The sequence below is a fragment of the Varanus komodoensis genome, unplaced genomic scaffold, assembly GCF_004798865.1.
Source record: "Varanus komodoensis strain SLA01 unplaced genomic scaffold, ASM479886v1 scaffold8, whole genome shotgun sequence".
NCBI classification, from domain to species: domain Eukaryota; kingdom Metazoa; phylum Chordata; class Lepidosauria; order Squamata; family Varanidae; genus Varanus; species Varanus komodoensis.
The window spans coordinates 1,924,039-1,949,419 of NW_025336481.1; the positions used below are offsets into that span (position 1 = coordinate 1,924,039).

General features: G+C 43.9%; 1 protein-coding gene across 1 annotated transcript; it reads right to left on the bottom strand.

Annotated features, from left to right (window-relative positions):
- Positions 1-404: 404 nt before the first annotated feature.
- On the bottom strand, positions 405-25,381 carry RAD21L1 (RAD21 cohesin complex component like 1). The gene is made up of 13 exons (XM_044455121.1): positions 25,238-25,381; positions 24,127-24,256; positions 22,584-22,683; positions 20,573-20,682; positions 15,247-15,435; positions 11,282-11,380; positions 10,697-10,801; positions 10,133-10,362; positions 8,770-8,857; positions 6,138-6,253; positions 2,060-2,155; positions 1,444-1,521; positions 405-614 (listed from the first exon to the last, which is right to left on the bottom strand). Exons 1-13 carry the CDS (start codon positions 25,379-25,381, stop codon positions 405-407), a joined length of 1,695 nt encoding a protein of 564 aa, XP_044311056.1.

Consider the following 25,381-nt stretch of genomic DNA (forward strand, 5'->3'; position numbering starts at 1 on the left):
GGGGATCCATGAGGAACTGGATGCACTGTAGAATGCATCTAGTCATTCAGCTAGGCCTTGCTGCAGAAGGACCACAGGTGTGCCCACAGTATACACCAATATCTGTTTTTCATAGCTGGCTGTGTTAGCTAACCAAGTGAACAATCCACAAAGAACAGCAAATAGCCATGACGTCTATCCTCTGTGAAGACAGGAATAAATAAAGAACTGATGCAAAATGCTCAGCCCTACATTTAAAAAGAGGGTATTTCTACTAATTTGCAGCTTGAACCCTAGACAGCTTGTTATGCAGATTTGTAACAATATTTCTACACAGTCATTATTTGATTCAGGTGCAGATATAAGGCCTCTTTCGAGAACTTTATAAAATACAGGGTTCAGTTTTCAATCAGAATAGCCAGTGGTTAAAAGGAGATCACTCTGTCCTTCAGCGTAGGAAACTTAGGACCTACTGTCACTAGAATGTCAGCAAAGGGAGCAGCCTGAGCCACTTCAACCACCTGTTGTTTCTTCAGAACAAGCAAGCTAAAGAACTTGACTGCAACTTCTTTACTGTTGTTGTTCCTGCAGAGGGCCAGAAAACTGAAAGGCTTTGCTCCCTTTTGGTGGATGTGCTGCACAGGGGAACAAAAGGGGTGGGTGAGAAGAGACAGAAAAGTTGTGATGTGAGTTTTGCATGAAGTTGACCATGAGCAGTCAGTCTTATGACAGAGGCTGCACTTTCTGTAAATATATGCGTTTGTCTATATCTTCCAACATTTATTTGCTGGAAGGAGCTAGACAGAGTCATAGGCAGAGTCCTGCTGGACCAGGTCAGAGGTCCATCTAGTGCAGCATCTCGTTTCCAAGAAAGGCTAGCCAGATGCTGCAGGAACCCCACCAGCAGCGCATGAGGCCAGCTGCCTCTCCAATGGCCCCAGCCACTGGATCCTACACTTCCCATTTATCCCCACCCGCGCCATGCATGCACAGGCAGACGTAACCATCCGTTCCTCAGACCTGATGCAGCAGGCCCGTTTGCTAAGGAGGATCCTAGCTTGTGGCTCGTCGTGGAAGCATCATTCTCCCCACAGCAATGGCACAGACTGGCCTGCCCTTTAGTATACAGTGCCTCATGTATACGTTGCTCTCTTAGAGCAGTGTTGCTTCCAAGGCTTTAGATTTTCAGGATTACATATGGGTCTGAAGAAGGGCAGCTCAGCTAAGACAAACGCTAGAAACTGGTGTTCATATATATGACAGCCACCTAACATTCCAGGGATGTGGGCCTGGGGACCTTTTAACAATTTCGCCTTACAATGAAAAGTGGATATATCTTAATTCCATTGATTTTTATATCATGGTCTATCACAAATGATCAGAACACAGCAATCACATTATCTGCATTTGCTTTGTTAACTTTGTGGCAGATGTGAGGTCAAAAAACATCTTAGGACATCTTACCTGGAAAGTATTTAACAGCTCTAAAGTTTTCTTGCGCCTCCTTTTTTCTTCATTATTTGGATCACTTCCTTGATGTTCCTACATTGGGGATTAACACAGAAATTTCCCTCTGAAGTCGGGGATGGAGCTCAGATTTCAGACCTCTGCTCCTGGCCCCATGGAACGGTCCAGCACATCTTCAATGTCAGAGCTCCAATGGTGAAGGGGGAAGATTAGGCACTTGGTGTGGATGGATCAGGGAAGGCTCCGGATCCTCAGGATCCAAAGCTCACAGAGGCCTGGGCCAGGGCCAGGTCACAAGTTCACACTAACTCTGGAGCTGCTCTGAATTATTTTTCCTCTATTGCTTTAGAAACAAAACCAAAACAAAACTGGGAGGAAGAGCGGTAAATGCTGCTCCTCTTTCTGTAGAGCCCTGCTGATAGGAGTCTGGTTGAGAACTGGGCCAAAGCACTCCAATGCCATCTGTAGGACTGACCTGCCCAGGGCAAGGAGCAGCAGTTTGAATTGCACTTGGAAGCAAACTGGTAACCTGTGCAGGTGAGACATGATTAGGATATCATGCTCTGATGGACCAATTCTAACAATGAAGTTTTGAATAAATCATCAGACGTACATTTGCCATTCCTGTTTGCTCAATCCCAGACTCTTGTCTTACAGAGCAGTCAAGTAGCGAACCATTGGACGAAGCTGGCACAGCATCAATGGCTTCCTGATTTTAGAAGTAAAGGGGAAAAAATGATCAGTGTCTTAGTAAACAACATTTAGTTCTTAGTTATGTTCTCTTTGTCCATATGCTCATTCCCAAGCAGCAGATGAATAATTGATGCTAGATAGAGCTTCTGTGTTGAATTTTATGGCCCCAAAGATTTTTTTAGACAAGTTCATTCTTTAAATGGATGATACAGAAATTTAATTGCTGAACTTATTAGACTTTCATGTATGCACAGAACATTCATTTGATTAAATAGCTGCAACATAATATTGTTCATTATGAAAACAGAACTATATTCTTCCTTTTCTCTTTTATAAGAAGTGTTTTTTTTAACCTTGTCATCCTATGCTGTCTTTTCAGAAGTAAGTCCAGTGAAGTTCAATAGGACTTACTCCCAGCTAATTGTACACAGAACTGCAACTGTAGGAGTTAATACTGTTTAAAGGGGGAGAGGTATCAGTAGCTTCACTTGTAGTGAATTCGGTTATGCATTTAGCAATGTGGCTGAGGTAGTAAGGGGTGCTCCAGCTAGTAAAGGAGAACAGTAAAAAGAAACATGAATAGAGAAATGGAAGTGGCAAAGAAGAAAACTGAGGAGAAACAGGGAAAGGGATGGGAAGACAAACAGTATCTCGCCTAACAACATGCTGAGTGGGATGGTGTGACGTGGTGTCCTGCACCAGCAGAGGGTGGGACCCGATGGCCTTCACGGCCCCTCTCAACTCTACTATTCTAGGATTCTGTGCTCTACAGGATGAAACTTCTCATATGGTGTGCAATGCATGATCAAAAGGTTTGAGTGCAGATGTCTGTCACCACCTCATAACAGATTCCTTGTGTGTGGCAGAGCTCCATGGTGCTGGTGGTCATAAAGACAGGTTAGCTAAAGTGTTTTACGGAACCGTTCAGGAGATGTGTACCATGCACATGCCATTTGCGATTGCCTCCAGCTCCATCCTGAAATGGGAAGGAGTTGCAGGACGGCATGGAATCATGCGAAACTCTCAAGTGCAGGGTGCCTGTCTCTAGTACTCTGTGCTGCAGGGAAACTTGGTGCCAACGTCCTTTCTTGCTGATCCATCACAGGAATTCTGATTTGGTAATGGAGCTGATGGTGGGCAAGGGGTTCCTCATGTGGGCAGTGTTTTTCTCTGTGGCTGTTTGTCACACCTGGAAAGCAGGACTGCCACCTAAACAGCTGCAGGGCCTGGGATGGTTTTGGTGTCAGATGGTTCAGCTCCCCAGGAATTTGCCTGACTTCCTCCACATGGAAGTGACAGAAAAGAATGTGCCCCTTTGAAGTGCACTTTCACTGAAGCAATGTACTCTTCTCCCTTTTCTCTGCCTGAGGTGCGCTAAGTGGAAATCATGAGAAATAGAGTAGCTTGCATTCTTCGTGGGAGGGCTAGGCCTCAGCACAATCATGTTGGATCTGTTTCTGTTCTTCTTCCCATATGAAGAAGTCAAGGAGCCCATGAAGCTAATAAAATGCAGCTATTGTAATCTGGAATTCTAGAGCTATTTGGAAACTTTGCTTTCCTGTCAGAAAGCAAAGCTCAGACTGGGAGGCTTTAAAGCTCTGCTTTTGACTGGAAGAATCTGTTTGATTGGGCCATACCTTTAGAGTCAGAGGAGAAGCAGAACAGAAAATAAGGGTTTTTCTACACAAGACTTTTACTTGTTTTCATTCCTCACTCTCTGTTGTTTATGGGTGTTTTGGACAATGTCATCACTATCTGGTTTCACCTTTGGCATTCTTCTTCTTCTATTTTTTTAGCAATATTGTTTGTGGTATTTTTTGGAGCAGTGAAAATGCAGAATTTTTTCCCATTCTGAAACAAACTGCATGTCTCCATTAGTGTGATTGTGATATTCTGCTAAACTATTGCACCACCTAGAGGTCATGTGTGGAAAGGCAGGAACATAAAGATTCAATTTCAATTCTCTGATAATATGGGAAACAGATACACAGTAGGTTAACAGCCTCTTCTATAATTGAAGCTCATGCTTTGCTTTCCTATTTGGCTAAGATAGGAATAGGGCATGCTCTTAAAAAAAAAGATATCCAAAACCTTCCTTAGTAAGGAAATGCTTTCTGTAGATCACAAACCATGGCTGGTAGTGTTCTCTCCCTCAAGTTCCGGACATGCATTCTATCAGCCACTGTGAATAAAATCCCCTCCATTACTATATAGTTCCTTGTCTACCTCAGCTAGCTCTTCCTGATTGGTCCACTAAGGTTTTGAAGGTGCTTCTCCCTCTTCTACTTCCTGAATGTACCTCCCTCACTTTGTTTTCCAGCCAATCCAGCTTCTGAAGAGTTTTTTTTTACACTGAAATAAACACTTTTCCTGAGATTCCCTCATTCTCTATCTGTGCATTTGCTTGGTTTCTTCCTGCTTCAGAAAGTGAATAGGGTGACAGGCACAGCACACAGCCAACAACAACAATGCCTGTGATGACGTGTGTTGCTAAGATATGTTGGGTAGTAGAGATTGGTGTCTGGAGCTACTCCTTTGGTTGCCACCCTTTCCACAGGACTCTATGGTGTTTTTTCACCACGAAAGAAAAAATGGAGCTTGCAGGTCCAGATATCACAACAGAAAATCATGGTTGGCAAAAATCATACGTTAGACCATCATTTTCTTGTTATGATTTCTGGGAAGGAAATAAGCCATGGTGATATATCATGACTGGGTCTGGACACTACAACAAGCCCACAATTGTATAAAAAAAATGATTGCTTGCCTTGACATGTGAATCCAGTCTCTGTATGTGACAAACAGAAGTAACAAAGGAAACACAAGGTACATACAGACTAGCTAAGTGTTGTTGCCTCCTATATAAAATTTGGGAACTATAAAATGGTAGCAGCCATGTTATGTAGAATCAGAATGATCACAAACACAACATATGATGCAACACCATGGCACAGTGCCGTGGATGCTTCCAGACAGAGAATGCACTGTGCAGGTATTTCATATTTTCCTAACAGATTTTTTTCTGGCAAGAAAAAAGATGGAAGATGATGGAAAGTCATGGGTAAGCTAGAAGGTTTCTGCTGTGTGAACCCACTGTAAAATTCCGTGAGGAGGTAGTGCAATCACACTGTAAAAGCCTTGTGTGGAAACATCTCACTTCGTGTTTTCTGGTCTTTGTCTCACTCAGTTTATACTTTAACTGCTTACCTCGTCTCCTTGGTTAACTATTTTATATTGTTGCTGCTTATGAAAATGTAATTTTCATATGTTTTAAACCACCTGCAGTGGTGCTTTTGCACCAGAATGGTGGTATATATCTGTGGTGGGAAAACTCTCTCATGTATTATATTATACAAGAAGATATAAAGAAACTGGAAGAAAGGATCACAAAATTGGTAGCTTTGTGGGTTTTGTAACATGTGCTCTTGCCATCATAGCACCGAGTACCCCATAATCACCATATTCAAACATATGGCACACAAGTTTGCTTCATTTCTTGGTCTTCTTATTGGTTAAAAGACTAACGTTTCAGACAGCTTTTTCCTTTTATCCTGAAGCACAAGTAACTGTATCTGAAATTCTACCAGTCTTCATGGAAACATTCATAACATATTGATTTGGTTTGCATGATATGGCTTAATTTACCCATGAGGTTGCATTGTGCCAGTTGCCATTCTTGCAGGGTGTTCTGCTTGCTGTGTTGTAGTCCTCCCATGGTTTCCTGCCACCTTTTAAATATTTTTTTTTCTTGCCAGACAGCAGAGGTGAACCCATGGCTTGTTTGAGGAGAAGACAACCCTCCAATAACCCATGGCTTGCTTAAGAGTTATTTGAGGTTAACCAATCTTCAAACAACCTCTGTTGCCTGGGTTTGCAATATATAAGAAATCATGGTAAAACAGGTGCCTAGCCCGCTGGATATTTAAGCTGCAGTGGGTTGCCTAATGTGGGAACAGGCCTACTGTCTAAGCAAAGAAGTACTAATTTGCAGTACTTACCATATCTTCAAAAGTTAAACTATTGCCACTTTTGTCTCTGCCATTTTGCAAAGTAGATTGAGTTTCTAGATAACTTGTGTCTTGCAGAACACTTTGACTTTCTGCTACTTGCAGTTCTGTACTGACAATAAAACAAAATAGTTCATTACAGTTAACGTCTGTCCACATGGCATGAGCCCCTCCTCTACAGGCCAAGTGCGGCGGCAGGACTCCTATCAAAATGAGCTCAGCTAGGAAAATCCTCCTGACAACAGGCCTGGACAGGTGCAGAGCCTATATGGGTGATGCACAGAAACCATGAAGAAGAACTAACTTTTCCAGTTGGTTTGACATGATAAATGAAGCTTTGGATTTTTCTAACATGTCAGTTTGCACTTGAGTTACTTTTAAACATGTTTCAATGGGTGGTCAGCTATCCTTTCAGTGCAGAAAAACTTGTAACATCTTTACTGTGTGGAAAATGATTTTATTAACAAAGGAAAGTATTCAATGTTTTTCTTATACAAATGGAAAGAATAATCAGGACTGCTACCCTATGCAGATTTATACAGGAAAAGGGTCTACATCTCTTAGCATAGGACTGTGCCCTAAAATGATTTAAAGATCATTAGAAACTCAAATACTTTGGCCACCTAATGAGAAGGAAAGACTCACTGGAGAAGAGCCTAATGCTGGGAACAACAGATGCCAAAAGAAGGGGGGGGGCAGCAGAGGATGAGGTGGCTGGATGGGGTCACTGGGGCAGTGGGTGTGGGCTTGGGTGGCCTCCGGGGGATGGTGGACAGGAAGGCCTGGAGGAATGTTGCCCATGGGGTCGCGATGGGTAGGACTCGACTTCGCGACTAACAACAACAACAACAACAACAACAACAAAGACTGTCGGAATGTAACTCTTTGGTTCATTCTGTCAGTGCAAGGGCAGAACACATTTCCTTCTGGAATTCCTTCTTGTTTCCTTCCTTCTGGAAGTGGGCAGGAGACAACAGGATGACGTCCAATGTGGATAAGTGCAAGGTCTTGCACCTGGGGCATAGGAATGGGTGTCATAAGTACAGGTTGGGGGACAAGTGGCTGGAGAGCAGCACTTGTGAAAGGGACCTCGGGGTGCTGGTTGACTGCAGGCTGAACATGAGCCAGCAGTGTGATGCGGTGGCCAAGAGGGCGAACACCACCCTTGGTTGCATAGCCAGAAGTGTGGCTTCTAGATCGAGAGAGGTGTTACTACCACTCTACACGACTCTGGTGCGCCCGCAATTGGAGTATTGTGTTCAGTTTTGGGCCCCTCATTACAGAAAGGATATAGCCAGGTTGGAGTCAGTGCAGCGAAGGGCCACAAGGTTGGTGGCCGGTTTGCAGGGGATGCCGTGTGAGGCGAGACTGCGGGAACTGGGTCTCTTCAGCCTGGAGAAGAGGAGACTCGGAGGGGATCTGTTGGTGACATACAGGTATGTGAGGGGGTGTCACATGGAGATGGGTAGAGACCTGTTCTCTCCTGCAGAGGAAGGCAGGACACACGGAGCAAAGCTCAGGGAGCCAAGGTTCCATTTCGATGCCAGGAAGCACTTCCTGACAGTCAGGACCCCAAGGGTGTGGAATGGGCTTCCATGGGAGGTTGTTGAGGCCCCATCGGTGTGGGTGTTCAAGGATAGGCTGGACGTGCGCATGGTGGGCATGTTGTGAGTGGAGCCGGCTGGTGCCGGAGGTCAGACTAGATGGCCCGGGAGACCCCCTTCTGACTCGCTCTGTTTCCATGTTTCTGTGTTTTTCAAAGCGTGCAGTTATTTCTTTTCAGAGGGTAACATTATTTTGATCTGCAGTAAATTTTCATTTTTTCTCTATCACAATGGCTTCACACTAATTGATCTGGGTTTTGTTGAAACTATTCCATAGTAGGCAAGAACCAGTTGGCCTATATCAATGGCTATGAACAATGGACTGCCCAAGACTGCTTCTGCCAGCTGCATCTCTTTAAGAATACTAAAGCCTCCATTGGAAAGCCATTGGCATGGCTGAAAGGAGAAAGTGGGGTGAAGTCCTTATATCTCTCTGAATAATAACCCTGTTTTGGCTGGGTGTTATCAAGGAGACTGTGAGGTCTGATCTATAACTTTCAGCAGTAGAAGTTAGTAGAGTACGTTCTCTTTAAAGAATAAGAAATCATTGTTCACAGGAACACTGCTAAAGTATCGATTGCCCATACCTTAGGTCACCAGTGTTATGGGAAAGGAAAGATTTTGTCTTAGTTTGAAGGAGTCTTTGAAAGTAGTTAAACAGGAAAAGAGTAAGCTGACAGAAGTCATTAATTTCTGAACGAGAGTATAAACCATTTTTCCCAATGGCAGTGTTAGGGTAAGGAGACAGATCTACCTTCTGCCAGTGCAGATTTTGGCCCATGTCTCCATACCTGTTATTCTACATGCAACAGTTTTACTTCCCCACCCCAAGCCCAGCCTCAAAACAGCACTGGATTGTTACAAGGCACCCCGCAGAGTTAATCACTTTGTTCTGCACAAGTGCACTTGCTGAATGTGTTCCAGCAGAAACACTGAAGTAAATAAAGCATTCTTATTTCAGAAAAAAGCGGAGAGGGAGCAGTTCTAACAATTTCAATAGAAAAATACGAAAACCTCACCTTGGGCATCTTGCTTTTTGCTTTGTTCTTCTACTTCACGCTCTTGTTGCATCTGTTTCCTTCTATTTCTTAGACTTTTAACAAACAGCTGCAAGAACACATTTTTTTTTCTATATAATTCTGGACTTTTTCAAACCTGAGCTTTAAACCACTTTTCCCCCTTGGCAACAATGTCTACATGAATTGAAGTCCATTTAAAGAGTCTGCCAAAGCCCTTCTTAATTCCAGCTCCAAGTGATGCACCCACCAACTCAGATTTTGTGGGAACCCAAATCAGGTATCATGAATATGTCATTGTTATTAGACTATAAGCAATGACCACACCAGGAATAATGCCAGCGCTGTCATTCAAGAGGAAGGAAAAGTTACTAAAGTTGCACCTGAGCTTAAAATTATTGGAAGAAAGGTTATATTTCAGTAATACAGGGCATGCATTTTGTATGTGCAAATTCCCAGTTTCAGTCCCTAGCATCTCCAGTTAAATTAAGGAAAGATCCCCACCTCACAACCTGGAAGCATGTTGCCAGTCAGAGTAGACTGTATTAGACAAAAGAAACTTGCTTAGACACAATATAAAGAGCTGCCTATACTCTTAGAGTGTTGAGATTTCATGGCTGCTCATGTCCCTATCAAAAACCCTGTTTAGACCTGTCAAAAATCTTGTTTTAAAAGAACTCCGTACTTTTGACAGCCCCACTTAAGTGTTTGCAAAGGAGTGTATGTGTGTATGTCCAATATGTTCAATGATGTATGTACCAATGGATCAGTCTACAAGCCTGGTATTAAACACACACACACACACACAGGCCAAGTAGCCCCCTCATTTTCATGAGAAGAGTGGTGAGAGTGTTGCCTGTCCTGCTGTCTGACAAGCTGGCATATACACATGCAGAGCACGTTGTGAAGTCAAGCTGAGGATGATGGGCTCACGTTGCGAAAGAGCCACTCGCTCTAATCAGTTAAGTATTACACCACTCTTCACTTTTATATATTAATCTCTTGACTTCAAAACTATTCCTTAGCAATTTTTGGAATTAAAGCCTAAAATTTACGAACGCCTTAAGAAAATAAGAGCCCTGCCAGATTAGCCTACAGGCGTGTCTAGCTCAGCATCTTGTGTCCCACAGTGATCGACCAACCAGAGGCTTTTGCGAAGCCCACAAGCTGGACATAAGAGCAATGGCTCACTCCCCTGTTCCCCAGCAACTTGCAGGGTGCCTCTTTCACGGACAATCGCAATAAAAGCGGCACGGACACTGAAGCTGTGAAAACACCTTAGGCGCTGAAGCCCTAACCTAGACACACCAGTTTTCCATTGGCTGTATGGCAACATGAAACAGGACACACAGTGATCAGATATTACCATTTGCAGCTCTTCATTGAGTAAAGGCTGAGTAGGTCTGTTCAGAAGCACATCCGCACTGCCCAGCTCCTGCAAAATCATCAGCCTTTTTGTTGGGGGCGCAATATCTAATGGCGCCATGGTGTCCTTGTAGATGATAAGCTGGTTTTGCATGGCGGCTCCACTTAGTTGCTTCACTGCATCAACAAGTAATTTCCTTTTCCTTTTACCTCTTTGCTTTCTTGTTAGCACTAGGTAGAAGAAACATTTACAATCTATGTGTTACAAGCCATTCTAAGGAATGCTAATTATACAGAAACCACAGTTCAGTTCCGCACACTGCAAACATAATTACATTTACCAAAACTTTCATATGGTAAAAAAAATACTTTCTTCTTGACGATAAATATAAGCATGTGAGAAAGATACAATAATACCATTTTTGAGAGCCCAGGAAAGCCTAAGAGTTAAGAAATAGGTCATCTCCGATGAAAGGTATGCACAACAAAATGGAATGATTTTTCTGAATGTACTATCAGACAAGGATTACATCTTTATTTAAAAAAAGAAACTGATACATCTAACCTGCATCATCAATTGGTTGAAGCACAAAGCCTTCATCTTCACTCGACAATTGTGTGGTTTCATTAAGTTTGTGGCTTCTTGATTCTTCCTTAGATTTGGGATGGTCTACAAAACACCAATCCACAGCCAATAAAAATAAATTGATTATAAAGTCTGAATGGTAAAACCCATGGAAATAGAAGTTTAAAGAGTGGAACATATGCCTGAGGGAAAGTGAGTTCTTGCTAGCTACTTTACACTTTGTAATTCTGCATTTTTTTTACGTATAATCAGCAAGGAGACAAAAATAATAAATGATGTGATATGGTCACTTATCACAGACTAAATCCTTTGCATTTCCTTTCCCTTTGATCCATGTATTTACAGTTTTTTCTCTCTCTATTCCCTTGTGTACTTGTTGACTCCATACATCTGATAAAGTAGGCCCTAAGCTTATCTTTCATATGCCCTAAGCCCCTTTGTTAATTTTGCTGCTACAGACTGACACAATTACCCCACTGGAAGTCTTATTTTGGGGGGCATTAGCCAAACTGCAAGAAGCTGACAGACGAAGTTCAGAAGGTATAACACAGGTTACAAACTCACCCACTGTATTATCAACAGGAAGTTCTTGGGGTAAAAAACATTCTTCTTCCATGTCAAAGTCTGTAATGAAGCTATTCTGCTCGGTTCCAAGCACATCATCTTAAGAAAATACACAGTTGACATTATGCAGAAGTTTACATGCGGAAAAAGGATTTGCAAAATAGGTGTGTTCAGGCTGAACTAGACATTTTATGCACTTGTGTGTGGTTAAACCTGATGGCCAGGCACCGCAGCCTTAAAAAGCAGGTTCGTGTAAAGAAGCAGCAGTGAGAGTGGTGAGGAAAGAGTTCTTCATGCTTTCCCTGCCTGCTGTTTTTCTGTTCCAAATGCCATAGCCCAGTTGCGTTTCTGTCTAGAAGGTGCCAGAAGAATGTTTGTGAGGGTAAATTTTTTGGCTGTTTGCATGTGCATGTGTGGTAGGAGAGGGGGCAGATTTTTACAGGAGGACAGCCATGCAGAATACCAATCTAGATCTGAACTATGCTGTCCATATTACACAGGGGTCCTCAAACTTTTTCACCAGGGGGCCAGTTGAAAGGTGCTGGTGCTGGGTGCAGGCCGGAAAGGTGGTGTTGGCGGTGTGCGCGGTCCAGGGCGTGCGATGAGGCAAAGTGAGGCGAGGCGCGGGCGGGGGCAGGCACGTGCCGCAAGGCAGGCGCATGAGGCAACGGCTTACTTGCTTGGAGATCGTTTTCTCCCGGCCACCAAACCTCTGCCTCCCTGCGTGCGGGGTGTGGGGGGTCCAAATGGGCATGGCGGGCTGGATAAATGGGCACAGCAGGCCAGATCTGGCCCCCGGGCCATAGTTTGAGGACCCACGATATTACATTTCCCCACTTAAGAAGTCGAACAGCCACTGTGGAACCTAGGTATGGAACTTCCTGGCTCAACTTCCAGTTCTCACATAGCTCATGATTTTGTCATACTGCGTGGCAGGAATCCAGATGGACCCCTAGTTTATGTCAGTTGAGGCTGTTTTCTTTTTGTCCCTCAAAATATGGGTGATAACATTTTATTTATTTATTTATTTAAGATATTTGTACGCTGTCCTTTGTGAGAGCCTCAGGACGGCTTACCCAAATAAAATTCAATACATAACAGTATAATATAAATAAATTAACGACCCACTCTGGCTGCAATTAAAATATGGTAATAAAATTCCATATTAAAACTTGTTAAAATATTGACTAAATAAAAAAGTCTTAACCTGGCGCCGAAAAACATATAATGACGGTGCCAGGTGGACCTCTCTGGGGAGCGCATTCCATAGACGGGGTGCCACCACAGAGAAGGCCCTCCTCCGGGTACTCTGTCTCCTGACCTCTTTCACAGAGGGTTCCTGGAGGAGGCCTCTGCTGCCGATCTCAGTAACATCTTAGTACTGTTCTTGCATCAGCCACTGCTGAGGTGGAACTGGGGAGGAAAGGCCTGCAGATCTTCATACTACACTTTTAGGCAATGTTCTGCATGTCTTGCCAATTATGGGAGTGACTAACAGAAATCAACCCACATCTTAAAAATAGTAACAAGCAATGCAGCTACCAGGAATCTCAGAAGATGCTGTGGTTTCATGCCTAGTGGGAAAATGAGTAACATTAAGAAAGGAATGACCAGCTATAAGGAACACTGTCTCAGGGCTACAAAGTAGGGTCCGCTCCAGCTCTCAAGAATGCCAACAACATGAATACAAAAATAAAAGTATGTTTATAGTGAAATGCAATTACGTAAATAATTTTGACTGAGGTCAGATAGTTAAATCTAAGTCTTTTACAAAGGCCAACAAAGCATAGCTTATGCAGTACTCAAGGAACCATTACCAGCAATTATTTTGAAGGACTTATGTAGAATTCTCAGTCCTACAAAATTTGGAGCAGTGCCTGCACAAGCAGTATGAGTTATAAGACTCTGGACAATGCGACCAACATTCTGTGTGTAATCCACTGGGGGACAACATGGATTACTTCAAAGGTACACTTTTAAAAAGGGTGAAAGGGGATCAACTTTATCCAGCTGGTTTTATGAATTTCCTGTGAGATAGTGTTTCAAAGCAAACAAAGCTCAGAATAAACAACGGGGATCCAGGTACTGGCTAGGATCAACTGAACTGCCTAACTAGTTCTGCAAAATCAATCCTCTATAATGTTCCTTCTTTCTTTCAGTTTTGCAAAGACTTGATGGATCCTCTTCTCCCTAATCATGGTTTGGTGACCCAGTGTAATCTTACTTTGAAGGGGCTGCAACAATTACTGAAAATAATATATTCTCTTTTATGAGGGGAGATTACAACAGCTGGGCCTGTATTATCTCATTTGCCAAGAAAAGTGAAAAGGAAGATCCAGATACTTCTAGAACCTTAGGGTAGTAGGGCTGTAGGGTGGTTTTTTGTTTAATCATATGCATTTCTGGAGAACGTGTGCTATTTTCTTGAAGTTATAATGAAACCACAAAATCCATCCTTTCTACTGTGCATGTTCTTTTTGCTTCTTTTTGGTTCCTCTCACTGGTGTGTTGCCACTTTCAGGACAAAGTGAGTGAAAGCTCTGCCATAATATGGTTGCTAAAACCATACACTGTAAGAACTGCTTTAGACTTAAGATGCAATTCCTGACCTGATCAAGAATCCACTTCGAAACGTAAATGTCCCTATCCTGAAAGGTCTTCCTTTGGAAGTGTACTCTGAGACATGCTAATTGTTTATGTCCTGAACGTTCTTTTCTCTGTGTTGTCTTAAGACAATGCACCACTATGAACTTATCCTAATGTGCCTCTACTGTGTATGTGATCCCCCATCCTCGCACAAACTGTGAATGAAACTGACGCATTACAAAAGCATCCTGTACGGACTCCATCTTGGCAGTCCCTTGGGTGGGTGCCTACATGCTGCATGCATTTCCTGTACATTTGAATGAACTGTACATGTCCGTTTGATTGTACGCCCCCAGTGTACCTGCGTTCTCTGGTGACCATGCAAACCAGAAATAGTTTAGTAAAATCTTCCTCATGCTAGCTGGGGATGATGGGAATTGTACTCTGGCACACAGATTGGGGGAAGTTAGTTTAGCTTGTTGTCTGAACCCAGGATCATGGCGTGTTGCCACCTTTACAAACCAGGATAGCATACCAGAACTTGCTGTTGCCTACAAATCTTGTTGTGGTTGAGAACAAGTCATGAAACTGGTTTGTTTAGCTGCTCACACTAGTGGGATGAGCCAAGCACGAGCAAATGGCTTCATGCACTGGGATGCTACTCATTCGTGTTAATTCAGGATTTGCTAGAATCTTGGCTCACCATTTCATGTGAACACAGTAAATAGTTATTGATCTCACTCTTATCTTCCCCTCTATAATATAAATATGCACCCCCCCAAACAAACAAACAATTGCTCAGTAGGTTACATGAAATTACTGAGGCAGAGTGCAACTCTGGTAAAATTCTATCAAAAGATAGTTTTGTATATGAGCTGAATTGCTTTTCATTTCAACCCAGCTGTAAAGTTTTCCCATCTTAAAAGTTATGACATTAGGGGATTGCGTGGGTTTATGGAACAGTGCAAGCTAGCCCTGGACCCTCCAGTCTACACACAAGAAAGAACTGCATGCACATAGTGCCATTAGCGCACGAAGGTCCCTTATACAAGGACCTAAATTCTGTACAAGTTGGAGCTTTTGAACCAATTTCAGTGGAAGCCCCATTAATAATGCATTACAGCAATCCAGCCTGGAGTTTACTAGAGCATGGATCACTGTAGTCTGATAATCTGTCTAGGAAATTAGATAAAGGGCACTTCTTGCTATGAGATCCACTTGGATCTCAACAGATAATGCTCAATCCAAGAACATCTGAACCAGTGCACCTCCTTCTCCAGAGGAAGTGCTACCACATCCAGAACAGTCTGTACCCCAATTTCTTGGACCTAAGAACCATCAACCCACACTGCCTCCATCTTGCCAGAATGTATACATACCAATCATATCTCTTCCAGCTCCTTCATCTCCAAACCCATCATACTTTAATGCATATGCATCTTTATCCAATGCAATTTTGTCTCCACTAAAATTCAGCTGTAAACTGTGATCTGCCAAGAGGCTACTGGAATTAGTCAATAAGCTATCACCGAAAAAACTATGCTGTCTTGAAATGTCAATTTCTTCACCTGTGAAAACACATATCATTAAACCTTTATCACATATCAGTAATCCAATTCATCTCAGTTGGGCTTGTCTGTGTGCACACTTGAAGATGTGTGCACACACACATGCACACACACATGTGCACACAAGCAAGGTGTAATTGTAATAATAAATACAGTATTTGCAGAAACAGCTGAGCAAAAACTTGTCTAGAGATGAATCCTTGGGGGACCAGCGGGATACCCAGCCTGGGACAACAAGCGACAAGGGGGCCGCTGCAGGAGAGAGGAGGGCCAGGGCACGGCCGCCCACCAACACCAGGAAGACACGGCGGCGGGTAATTGTTGTTGGGGACTCCCTGCTGAGGGGCATTGAGGCGGCAGTGTGCCGCCCCAACCTGGAGATGGGGGAGGTTTGCTGCCTGCTGGGTGCACGCATCCAGCATGTGAAGGACAGAGTGGAGCGTCTTGTTTGCTCCGGGGGTCACCAGCCGCTCCTGGTGATCCACATGGGCACAAACGACGTGGCCAGGCAGGGTGTGGTCGGGATCACCAGGGACTTCAAGGCCTTGGGGAAGAAACTCAGGGAGCTGAAGGCCCAAGTGGCCTTCTTGTCTATCTTACCGGTCCGGGGATTTGGGCCAGGAAGGGGCAGGAGGGTCTCCGAGGTGAACAACTGGCTCAGGGTGTGGTGCCAGAAGAAACGCTTCGGGTTCCTCGACCACGGCACCCGGTTTCTTGCCAATTGACTTCTGGCAAGGGACGGGTTACACCTCACGAGGATGGGGAAAAGGTCCTTTGGAGATGCTCTAGCGAGCTTCGTCCAGAAGAGTTTAAACTGAGCTGGGGTGTGTGTAGGTTCAGGCCCCCCAGAAACATGTCTGCACTGGACAAGTGTGGGGAGAGGATCAGGGCTCTGGGAGCAGGGTTTTAGAGGTACTGCAGGAACTGACAGGACTCCTACAGAGAGGGGCCAGGTATCAGGGAGGATGGGAGTAAGGAGGAGGCTGGGAACTCCAAGGAAAGGAAGTGGTGGGAAGGAGTTGAGGTGCATGTACACCAATGCTAGGAGTATGGGTAATAAGCAGGAAGAGCTTGAAGTTCTCCTGGGAATAGGAGGGTATGACCTGGTGGGAATCACAGAAACTTGGTGGGATGAAGGGCAAGTCTGGAATGTGAACATAGAAGGGTATCACCTTTTTAGAAAGGACAGGAAGGGAAAGAGAGGTGGGGGCATGGCTTTATACATCAGGGAAGGATAGGATGCAGTGAGATGGAATGCAGCACAGATGGGGATTCGGTAGAGGCAGTCTGGGTGAAACTTAGGGGTTTTGACAGGGAAAGAGACCTGACAGTGGGGGTATGTTTTCGCCCTCCAGGTCAACTTGAGACCCTGGATGATGTCCTGACAGGCCAAATTCTAAGGATATCTCAGTGGGGAGACACAGTCATTATGGGAGATTTCAATCTCCTGGATATTAGTTGGGAGACTCACACAGTGGTGACAGCCAGGTCACATCGCTTCCTAGAAGCTATAGAGGGAGGGTTTTTCACACAGAGGGTCCGAGAGGCGATGAGGGGGGGAAACATCCTTGACTTGGTCTTGACCAATAGAGAGAAGCTGATAGATGAAGTACAGATTAGGGGAGCTCTGGATGCGAGTGATCACTCCATCCTTTGCTTTGAGATCAGGGGACTGGGGACGTGCAGCAGGTTGAGCACTAGAAGCTGGGACTTCGAGAGGGCCAACTTTGAGGGCCAACAACTGAAGGCCAGACTGGGGAAAGTCTCCTGGGATGGGTTACTGGAAGGCAAGGGAGTTGAGGAGGGGTGGATGGCACTGAAAAGGGAGGTTTTGGAGGCGCAAGCCTTGGCGATACCTCTAGTTAGTAGGTGGGGAGGCGGAGGAGAGCACTGCCATGGATGCAAAAGGAGGTGGTTAGAGGGATTAGATGAAAGAGGAACCTCCGTAGGAAATGGGTACTGGGGGAAATAGACAAAAGGGTATACCGGGTGGAGGAGGCCCGTTGCAGAAGGATTCTTCGCAAGGCTAAAGCTGATTACGAGCTGAGACTTGCCAAGAATATCAAGAGCAACAAAAAGGGTTTCTTTCAGCATGTAAATAGGAAGAGGAAGGGGAGACAAGTGGTGGGGCCACTAAAAAAGAAGGAAGGAGATCCAGTGACTGATATGAGGGAACAGGCACAGATGCTAAGTGACTATTTTGCCTCTGTGTTCTCTCCAAAGCAGGACGGGGGAGATCCGCATAGGAGATTAGATGAGGCTGGGGACTTAGGGGCACAGATTAGAGTCACCCCCCCTTGAAGTCGAGGGGCTTCTCAGGACATTGGACATTACAAAGGCACCAGGCCCTGACGGGTTACACCTGAGAATACTTAGAGAGTTGGTAGGGGTTCTCTCACGCCTGTTGGCCTCCATTTTTGAGGCCTCGTGGAGAACAGGTGAGGTTCCAGAGGATGGGAGGGTGCTGTCAGTGGTCCCAATTTTCAAAAAGGGTAGTAGAAGGGACATGGGGAATTATAGACTTGCTAGCCTTACGTCCATTGTAGGGAAAAAAATGGAAAGGCTCATAATAGAGATCTAGTGATGCTAGATAGGGAAGGGAGGCTGACAGCCGCACAACACGGCTTCTGCAAAAAGTCCTGCCAGACAAACCTTGTGGAATTCTATGACAAGGTTTCGTGATGGCTAGATGGAGGGGATGCAGTGGATGTGGTTTACCTGGATTTCAACAAGGCCTTTGACAAAGTGCCCCATGATATCCTGGTGGAGAAACTGAGGAGTTTTGGGTTACACCAAAGCACTGTCTGGTGGATTAGGGCATGGTTGACTGACCGAAAGCAGAAGGTAACCATTAGTGGGGAATCATCAGGATGGTGGCCAGTGACAAGCAGGGTCCCCCAGGGCTCTGTCCTGGGGCTGATCCTGTTTAATCTTTTCATTAATGACATGAAAGAAGGGGTGAACAGTCTGCTGATCAAATTCGCAGGCGACACTAAAACTGGAGCAGTGGCCACAACTGAGGAGCAGATACTCCAGATCCAAAAGGACAGACTATGGAAGTGGGCAGGAGACAACAGGATGGCGTTCAATGTGGATCAGTGCAAGGTCTTGCACTTGGGGCATAGGGATAGCTGTCATAAGTACAGGTTGGGGGACAAGTGGCTGGAGAGCAGCACTTGTGAAAGGGACCTCGGGGTGCAGGTTGACTGCAGGCTGAATGTGAGCCAGCCGTGTAATGCGGTGGTCAAGAGGGCGAACGCCACCCTTGGTTGCATAGCCAGAAGTGTGGCTTCTAGATCAAGAGAGGTATTACTACCACTCTATACGACTCTGGTGCACCCGCAACTGGAGTATTGTGCTCAGTTTTGGGTCCCTTATTACAGAAAGGATATAGCCAGGTTGGAGTCAGTGCAGCATAGGGTCACAAGGTTGGTGGCCGGTTTGCAGGGGATGCCGTATGAGGTGAGACTGAGGGAACTGGGTCTCTTCAGCCTGGAGAAGAGGAGACTCGGAGGGGATCTGTTGGCGACATACAGGTATGTGAGGGGGTTTCACATGGAGATGGGTAGAGACCTGTTCTCTCCTGCAGAGGAAGGCAGGACACACAGAGCAAAGCTCAGGGAGCCAAGGTTCCATTTGGATGCCAGGAAGAACTTCCTGACAGTCAGGACCCCGAGGGTGGGAATGGGCTTCCATGGGAGGTCGTTGAGGCCCCATCGGTGTGGGTGTTCAAGGATAGGCTGGATATGCACATGGTGGGCATGTTGTGAGTGGAGCCGGCTGGTGCCGGAGGTCAGACTAGATGGCCTGGGAGACCCCTTCTGACTTGCTCTGTTTCTATAATTCTGCAGTAAAAAAGCATGATAAAAACAAGATCCATTCTTTTTAGTATATTCATTTGACAATTTTCAGACTTCAACAAGGCTCCTTTCCATCTTGCAAGCCACACCTGCATTTCGTCATCCTCCTCATGTGCTATGGCAAAGGTCTGCAAGCAACATAGGGTGAAATTAAGCATTGCATTCAAACAAGTGTAACAGTAGCCTGAATGTTCTTTTTAATCTTGAAAAATAATTTTAGGAGTGCTCAGAGACTCAGAGGTTCATGCTTTTGAAATCCCATGTAGAAAACTAGGGGAGGGTATTATTTATTTATGCCTTCTTTCTCTGTTTTCTCTCCACTCCAAGCTATTTTCAAGGTAAAAAACAAAAGAAAAGAAAATACTACAGGGGTAGTTATGTATGCCTGCACTTTGTAGCCTGTAACTTGACCATAAGTACTTAGAAGAAAACTGTGCAGCTTGCAGTGTTCAGCTCTATAGGCAATCTTGTAACAGGAAACACAATCTAAACTGACTGTTATTTAGATCCTTTTGTTTAGAGGGTTGAACCAATATACCCTTTAAACCAATGTACAACCATCCTGGTTTGCATATGGCCTGAGAACAAATGAGTGGCTCATTCAACAAACCCTTCAAAGTATAAAAATTTTACACTTCAGTCCTATATGCAGCAAGTCAAAAATAAAATGTATTGAGTTCAGAGGGCCTTACTCCCAATTAAGTGTGCACAGAATTGCACTTTTAGGAACTGAAAATAAAGGAGCACTCTTGTGGCTGGGTTTGCACATTGGTGAGGTTCACACATCCTGATGAGCAAGAGTGGAGTTTTTCCACGATTGCTGGTAATATATCATGTTCTCCCCAGTAGATATTCACAATCCCTGGCTGGCTTTCTCATCCTGAAAAAGGGAGTCAGAAATCTGGCCCACCTCTCCATCCCTCGTGAGTGGTGCAGAGAGAAATGTGCTAGGCAGTTTCTGAAACTGGTAAAGCAATCTAAGAGAAGGGGAAAGAGGGGTGCTTTGGCAGTTGGGGATGGAAGGAGACTGAAAAGGTTAGGCTATGCCTTCTAATCTATTTCATTCCAAATCGAACATGCCCTCCATGCTTACAAAAAAGCCCATCTGCCAAGAAAAGTGCAGGGTGGGAGGATGGAGAGGAAAAGATTACCGCTGCTGCTCCTTTCACCCTGCACTAGATGATTCTGATCACTGAGGGTGCAATTAACAAAACTTAATATTAGTGCCTAACCTACCATTCCTAATTTGACTTTTAAAGAAAAAACTGCCACCTCACCAAAACTGTCACCACGGAAAAGCACGTCTTGCCTAAGATCCTCCTCAATCAGTGTGATGTCCTCAGCTCTGCTCTGGTTCAGTGTAAAATGCTGGGCAACATCAATGGCACTGAGGAGGAATAATATGGCATCACCTACAATGAAGTGACTAAACTGAAAAAACGTTGCTTAACAGAACTGTATTTTGTCTATAAATTTCTAAGATATTACTTACTATTTTTTATTTCCACACCAATTACACATACACCGTCTTTTACAAAGTGCCCAAAGGCCTGGGTTAGAAGAGCGGAGAAACACTTAGCAAAACAGGGCTGCTTCTGTTACTATTTTTGTTTACTTCTTCAGCCAGTGCATGGTTACACCATGGAATTTTCTATCACAAGATGTCATGTTGGCCAATTTGGATGGCTTTAAAGAGGGTTAGATAAATCTACGGAGGATAAAGTAAGCCGTGGCTACTAGAGCTGATGGCTAAAGGACATCTTCAGTTTTGGTAGTATGCCTCAGTTGCAGGGGAAGATAGGCCAGAGGGTGCTGTTACCTTCATGCCATGTTTGGGTTTCCCATGGGCAGCTGGTTGGCCACTGTGTGAACAGAATGCTGGACTCAGATCTTTGGCCTGATTTAGCATGACTCTTCTTTGGTTCAAGACAAGTACATTATGAAAACAATAATACTGGACTGTACAAGTTTATCACTCCACCAGGAATACTAATCTTAATTTTTAAAGAAATATATTAAAAATTAAACACTGTGAAGGATATCCTTATCCCCACAGTTGCACTGCCTATCGTTCTGTGATATTTTATTTTAAAAATGTTTTTGTACAATCTCCAGGACTAAATCCTGTGTAAAGAGATTAAAAATATGGAACAAGTAATCTCCTACAGCACTGCTGTTTCCACTGAAAGCAACATCTCTCTTGAAGTCCTTATATCAGGTCCCATCCTAGCACCTGGTTGGCCCCAACTGCATCACATATATATATTTGTCCACTTCCTGTCTGGATTGTGGCAGGAGAATTTGTAGAGGGTAGGCATGGGAATGAATGGTATCTGCAAAAGGAGTTGAGAAAAGCCAAACTATAGAATTAAAAAATGACTAGGAACTAGTCACTGAAATGGTGCTGGGGGCTTAGTTGGGAAAAAGAACCAATATTGAAAGTCAAATAGTTAATATTAAATCATGCAAAAACCTCCATGCCTTTGACAACAGGATTTTGTGCAAACGCTGACTTCAGAAAGCTAAGGACACTATTTCACACAACACATTAAACCCCTTGAGAATTTTAATCAGGCACTGTGGTTGAAATTCCTTTGTGTATAAAAATGACCAGGCAGGAAGGGGACACTGCAGGAGCATGGAGGTGTCCACTGAGCCAAGGCCTATCATTCACTGCTGGCCACAGTATGACTTTTCAATAAACTGCCTCTGTGTTATCCACACTTGGGAAAGTGAGGGCAGCCCAGGGCCACATGAATGCCACCCCTAAAAAAGCCGGAGAATTCTGGTATGAAGGCTACTTTCTATGCCTTCATCTTTTAAAAACTTCTGAAAAAATTAGCAGTGGACTATTAAGTTGCAATTTGCATATGTATTGTGTCTCTGAGAACAAGTGTCCACTCTTCAGAAAGAGTGCTGGGATCAGTCAACATGCTAAACTGCTGTGGTTTATAATCCACCATGGTTTAATACGCTGTGCGGTTCACACAACACAATAAGTCATGGTGATTTATAAGCCAGGGATTGCTTTTTGTGTTAACTGAACTTGTCCCCTGTGGCTTATGTGTACTTAACAAACCAAGCTGCTAGACAATACAACAGGCCACCCCTGCCTTATAAACCATCATGGCTTATCATCTTGGCTAAGTGGAGCCATTGTGGAAATCAGTTATGATTTAATTGCATCCTCCCATGAATATGAGTGATTAATGTGAACAGCTGTCAATAGTGGATGCATCCTAAGAAAACTCTTGAAGAAAAAGAGACTCCAAATGCAAAAATACTTACTTCACCTCAGGGAGCTGTGTGTCAAAATCATAAAATTCTTCTGGCAATGTGATCGCATCATAAGTTGCCTCAGAGTTCCCTTTTGGGAGATCAACAAGTCCTAAAAAGAAAGATTAATAGTGACCTATTACAATTATTTTTTGTATAATTTCCTGCCATCAATCTCCGGCAGGAAAAAAAAATATCTACAACCAATAAAAAAACCAAAGCTGTGTCCATGTCACAAGTGATATTAAGAGTGTTGAATACTGCAAATATTATATCAGAATGGATTAGATAAATGAGGATTATTTTTTTAAAATGGGCAATTTCCTTGATTCAGGTTGGATTGGCTCAGAAAATAAACCAAGCGGATTCCTCAGAGGTTGGAAATAGCATGGTCATGTCCTGAGGTTATCTGACTTTGGGAAGAAGTTTTAGAGCAGCCCCATCCTTGGATCCCTTCCCTTTATGTGCCCCATTTACTGGATGGGCTGCTGGCAGCAGTTCAGAGGGACTTACTCTCAGGAAAGCAAGCACAGGATTGTAGCTCTTCTCAAAAGGGAACTTCTTGGCATCGAACTAGATGAATAGTGCTTGTTGCCTCCTATTTTTCAATGTTATTTCGTCTCTGTTCCAAAACTCCCATTTCCAGAAGAGTCCTCATGAGGCATAGATATGGAGTGGTAAAAATTTACTGGGGCCTCTCTTTTATTGTCTGCTGGTTTCCAGCATTGTATCTTTTGTTTAAACCACACAATACTAAATCTCTCAACACCCTTGGGAGCCAGAAACCTTTTTGTTGTTAGTAATGGCTTTTTTTTTTTTAGGATTTCATGGGCTGCCTGCAGGTTTGGGGTCATACATTGCTTTCCTATGCATTCATCATTAACTACTCTCATGTCATTTTTCATAGACATCATTTTGCAAATGAGAACAAAAACATGACACAATTATTTTTAACAATGAAATACAAGCTATTAAAAACTTGTGAGTTAAACCTACAGGTATACACTCAGAAATAAACCCTACTGAGTGCAGTAGGACTTACTCCCAGGTAAGTGTGTATAGGATAATCACCTGCAACTGAGATAGCCTTAGTAAAGCCATATGGATCATGGATACTGCACACTAGTCCCTCTTCTGTAGTCAGGAGAATAGCTGTGAACAGTTATGTTAATAATCCACTTTGGAGTCCACAAAATGATCTAATTTGCTAGAAGATCCACAGAAATCTAACTGCTCCTTCCTTATGCTGCACCCCAGCCCTGATGCTGTAAGCCACAGGCAGGCGACCTTGTGCCCTCCAAATGTTTGGATGACAACTCCCTTAATACCTAACCATTGACTATGCTGACACTGGGTTGATGGAAGTTGATGAGTGGGATGGTGTAACGTGGTGTCCTGCAGCAGCAGGGGGTTGGGCTCAGTGGCCTTCATGGCCCCTTCCAACTCTACTATTCTTTGATTCTATGAAGTTTCAGTCCAAAACATCAACCAAGTTGTTTACTCTGCTGCAATAAATTAAAAAAAAAAAACACACACACAGTGAGTGCAAGCATACCTGGACGGAAGGTTGACTGCATTTTAAGTAGGGCTTCAGTGCAGTCTGCCAGAAGGTACTTGGCTTTTCGGTGGTAGATTCGCACCACTCCCAGCAACAGGTGTCCTGAGGTTCGCAGAGCAATTTTAACCTTGGGGGAAGTGTTTACATTAGTCAACATTGGTATCTATGGGAAAGGCCACAATAAAGAGATAAGGAGAGCCCTGCTGGATCTGAGCACAGGTTCATGTTGATCAGAATCCTACTCTTCACTGTGATCTACTAAATGACTTCCAGAAGTCAATCTGTAGACTATCAAGGAGATAGCTCTCCTGCCCTTGCTGTTCACTAATAGTGGCATACTTACTGAAATGGTAGGGGCTCTTTAGAAGGCCAGATACTGAAGAAGAAACTCAAATACTTTGGCCACCTAATGAGAAGGAAGGACTCTCTGGAGAAGAGCCTAATGCTGGGAACAATAGATGGCAAAAGAAGAAAGGGACGATAGAGGATGAGGTGGCTGGATGGAGTCACTGAAGCAGTCGGCATGAGCTTAAGTAGACTCTGGGGGATGGTGGAGGACAGGAAGGCCTGGAGGAATGTTGTCCATGGGGTCACAATGGGTCAACTAACAACAACAACAATCCATTGACAGACCCATCCTCCTCATTGTGTCATGAACTACTTTCTTTGCAAGTCCTGAACTCAGTACAAGCATTGTGAGAAAGAAACTTCTTTGTTGTTTTAGATCTTAGTGAGAAACCCTGTGGGCATTCATAGGCCAAGTAGTGGGGTATAATGCAACAAATATATATAGACACACTATCATATGTAACAGTAGTCATATATTTGAGAATATGTGAAATTACTTTTCTAGAACACACACACACACACACACTCTCTGGTCAGCATTCTGTCCGGACCAGGGGTGTGGGGAAGGAGATTAAAAATTTTAAGTGTGCGCATCCACGCACATGGGCATATCACACTTTGTGTCTTTGTTGCAGCACAGAGCCATCTCACAAATTCAACAGAACAAAGGATAAAATCAAATGTTCTATTTGATGCTGTGTAAAACCTTGGGGGCATTTCTGCTGCTGCATTTTATTAGTTATCTCATATAGATTCATACCTTTGGGGAGAGTATCTTTTCAATAGTAGTCTCTAAATTGCATTCGAATATATGAGCTTTTGTGACTTTCTTATCCCAGTGAGCGGCCAGCCATATCTTGGCCAAAGGCCCACGCTTATTCATAAGCAGCTGCATGTAGAACAT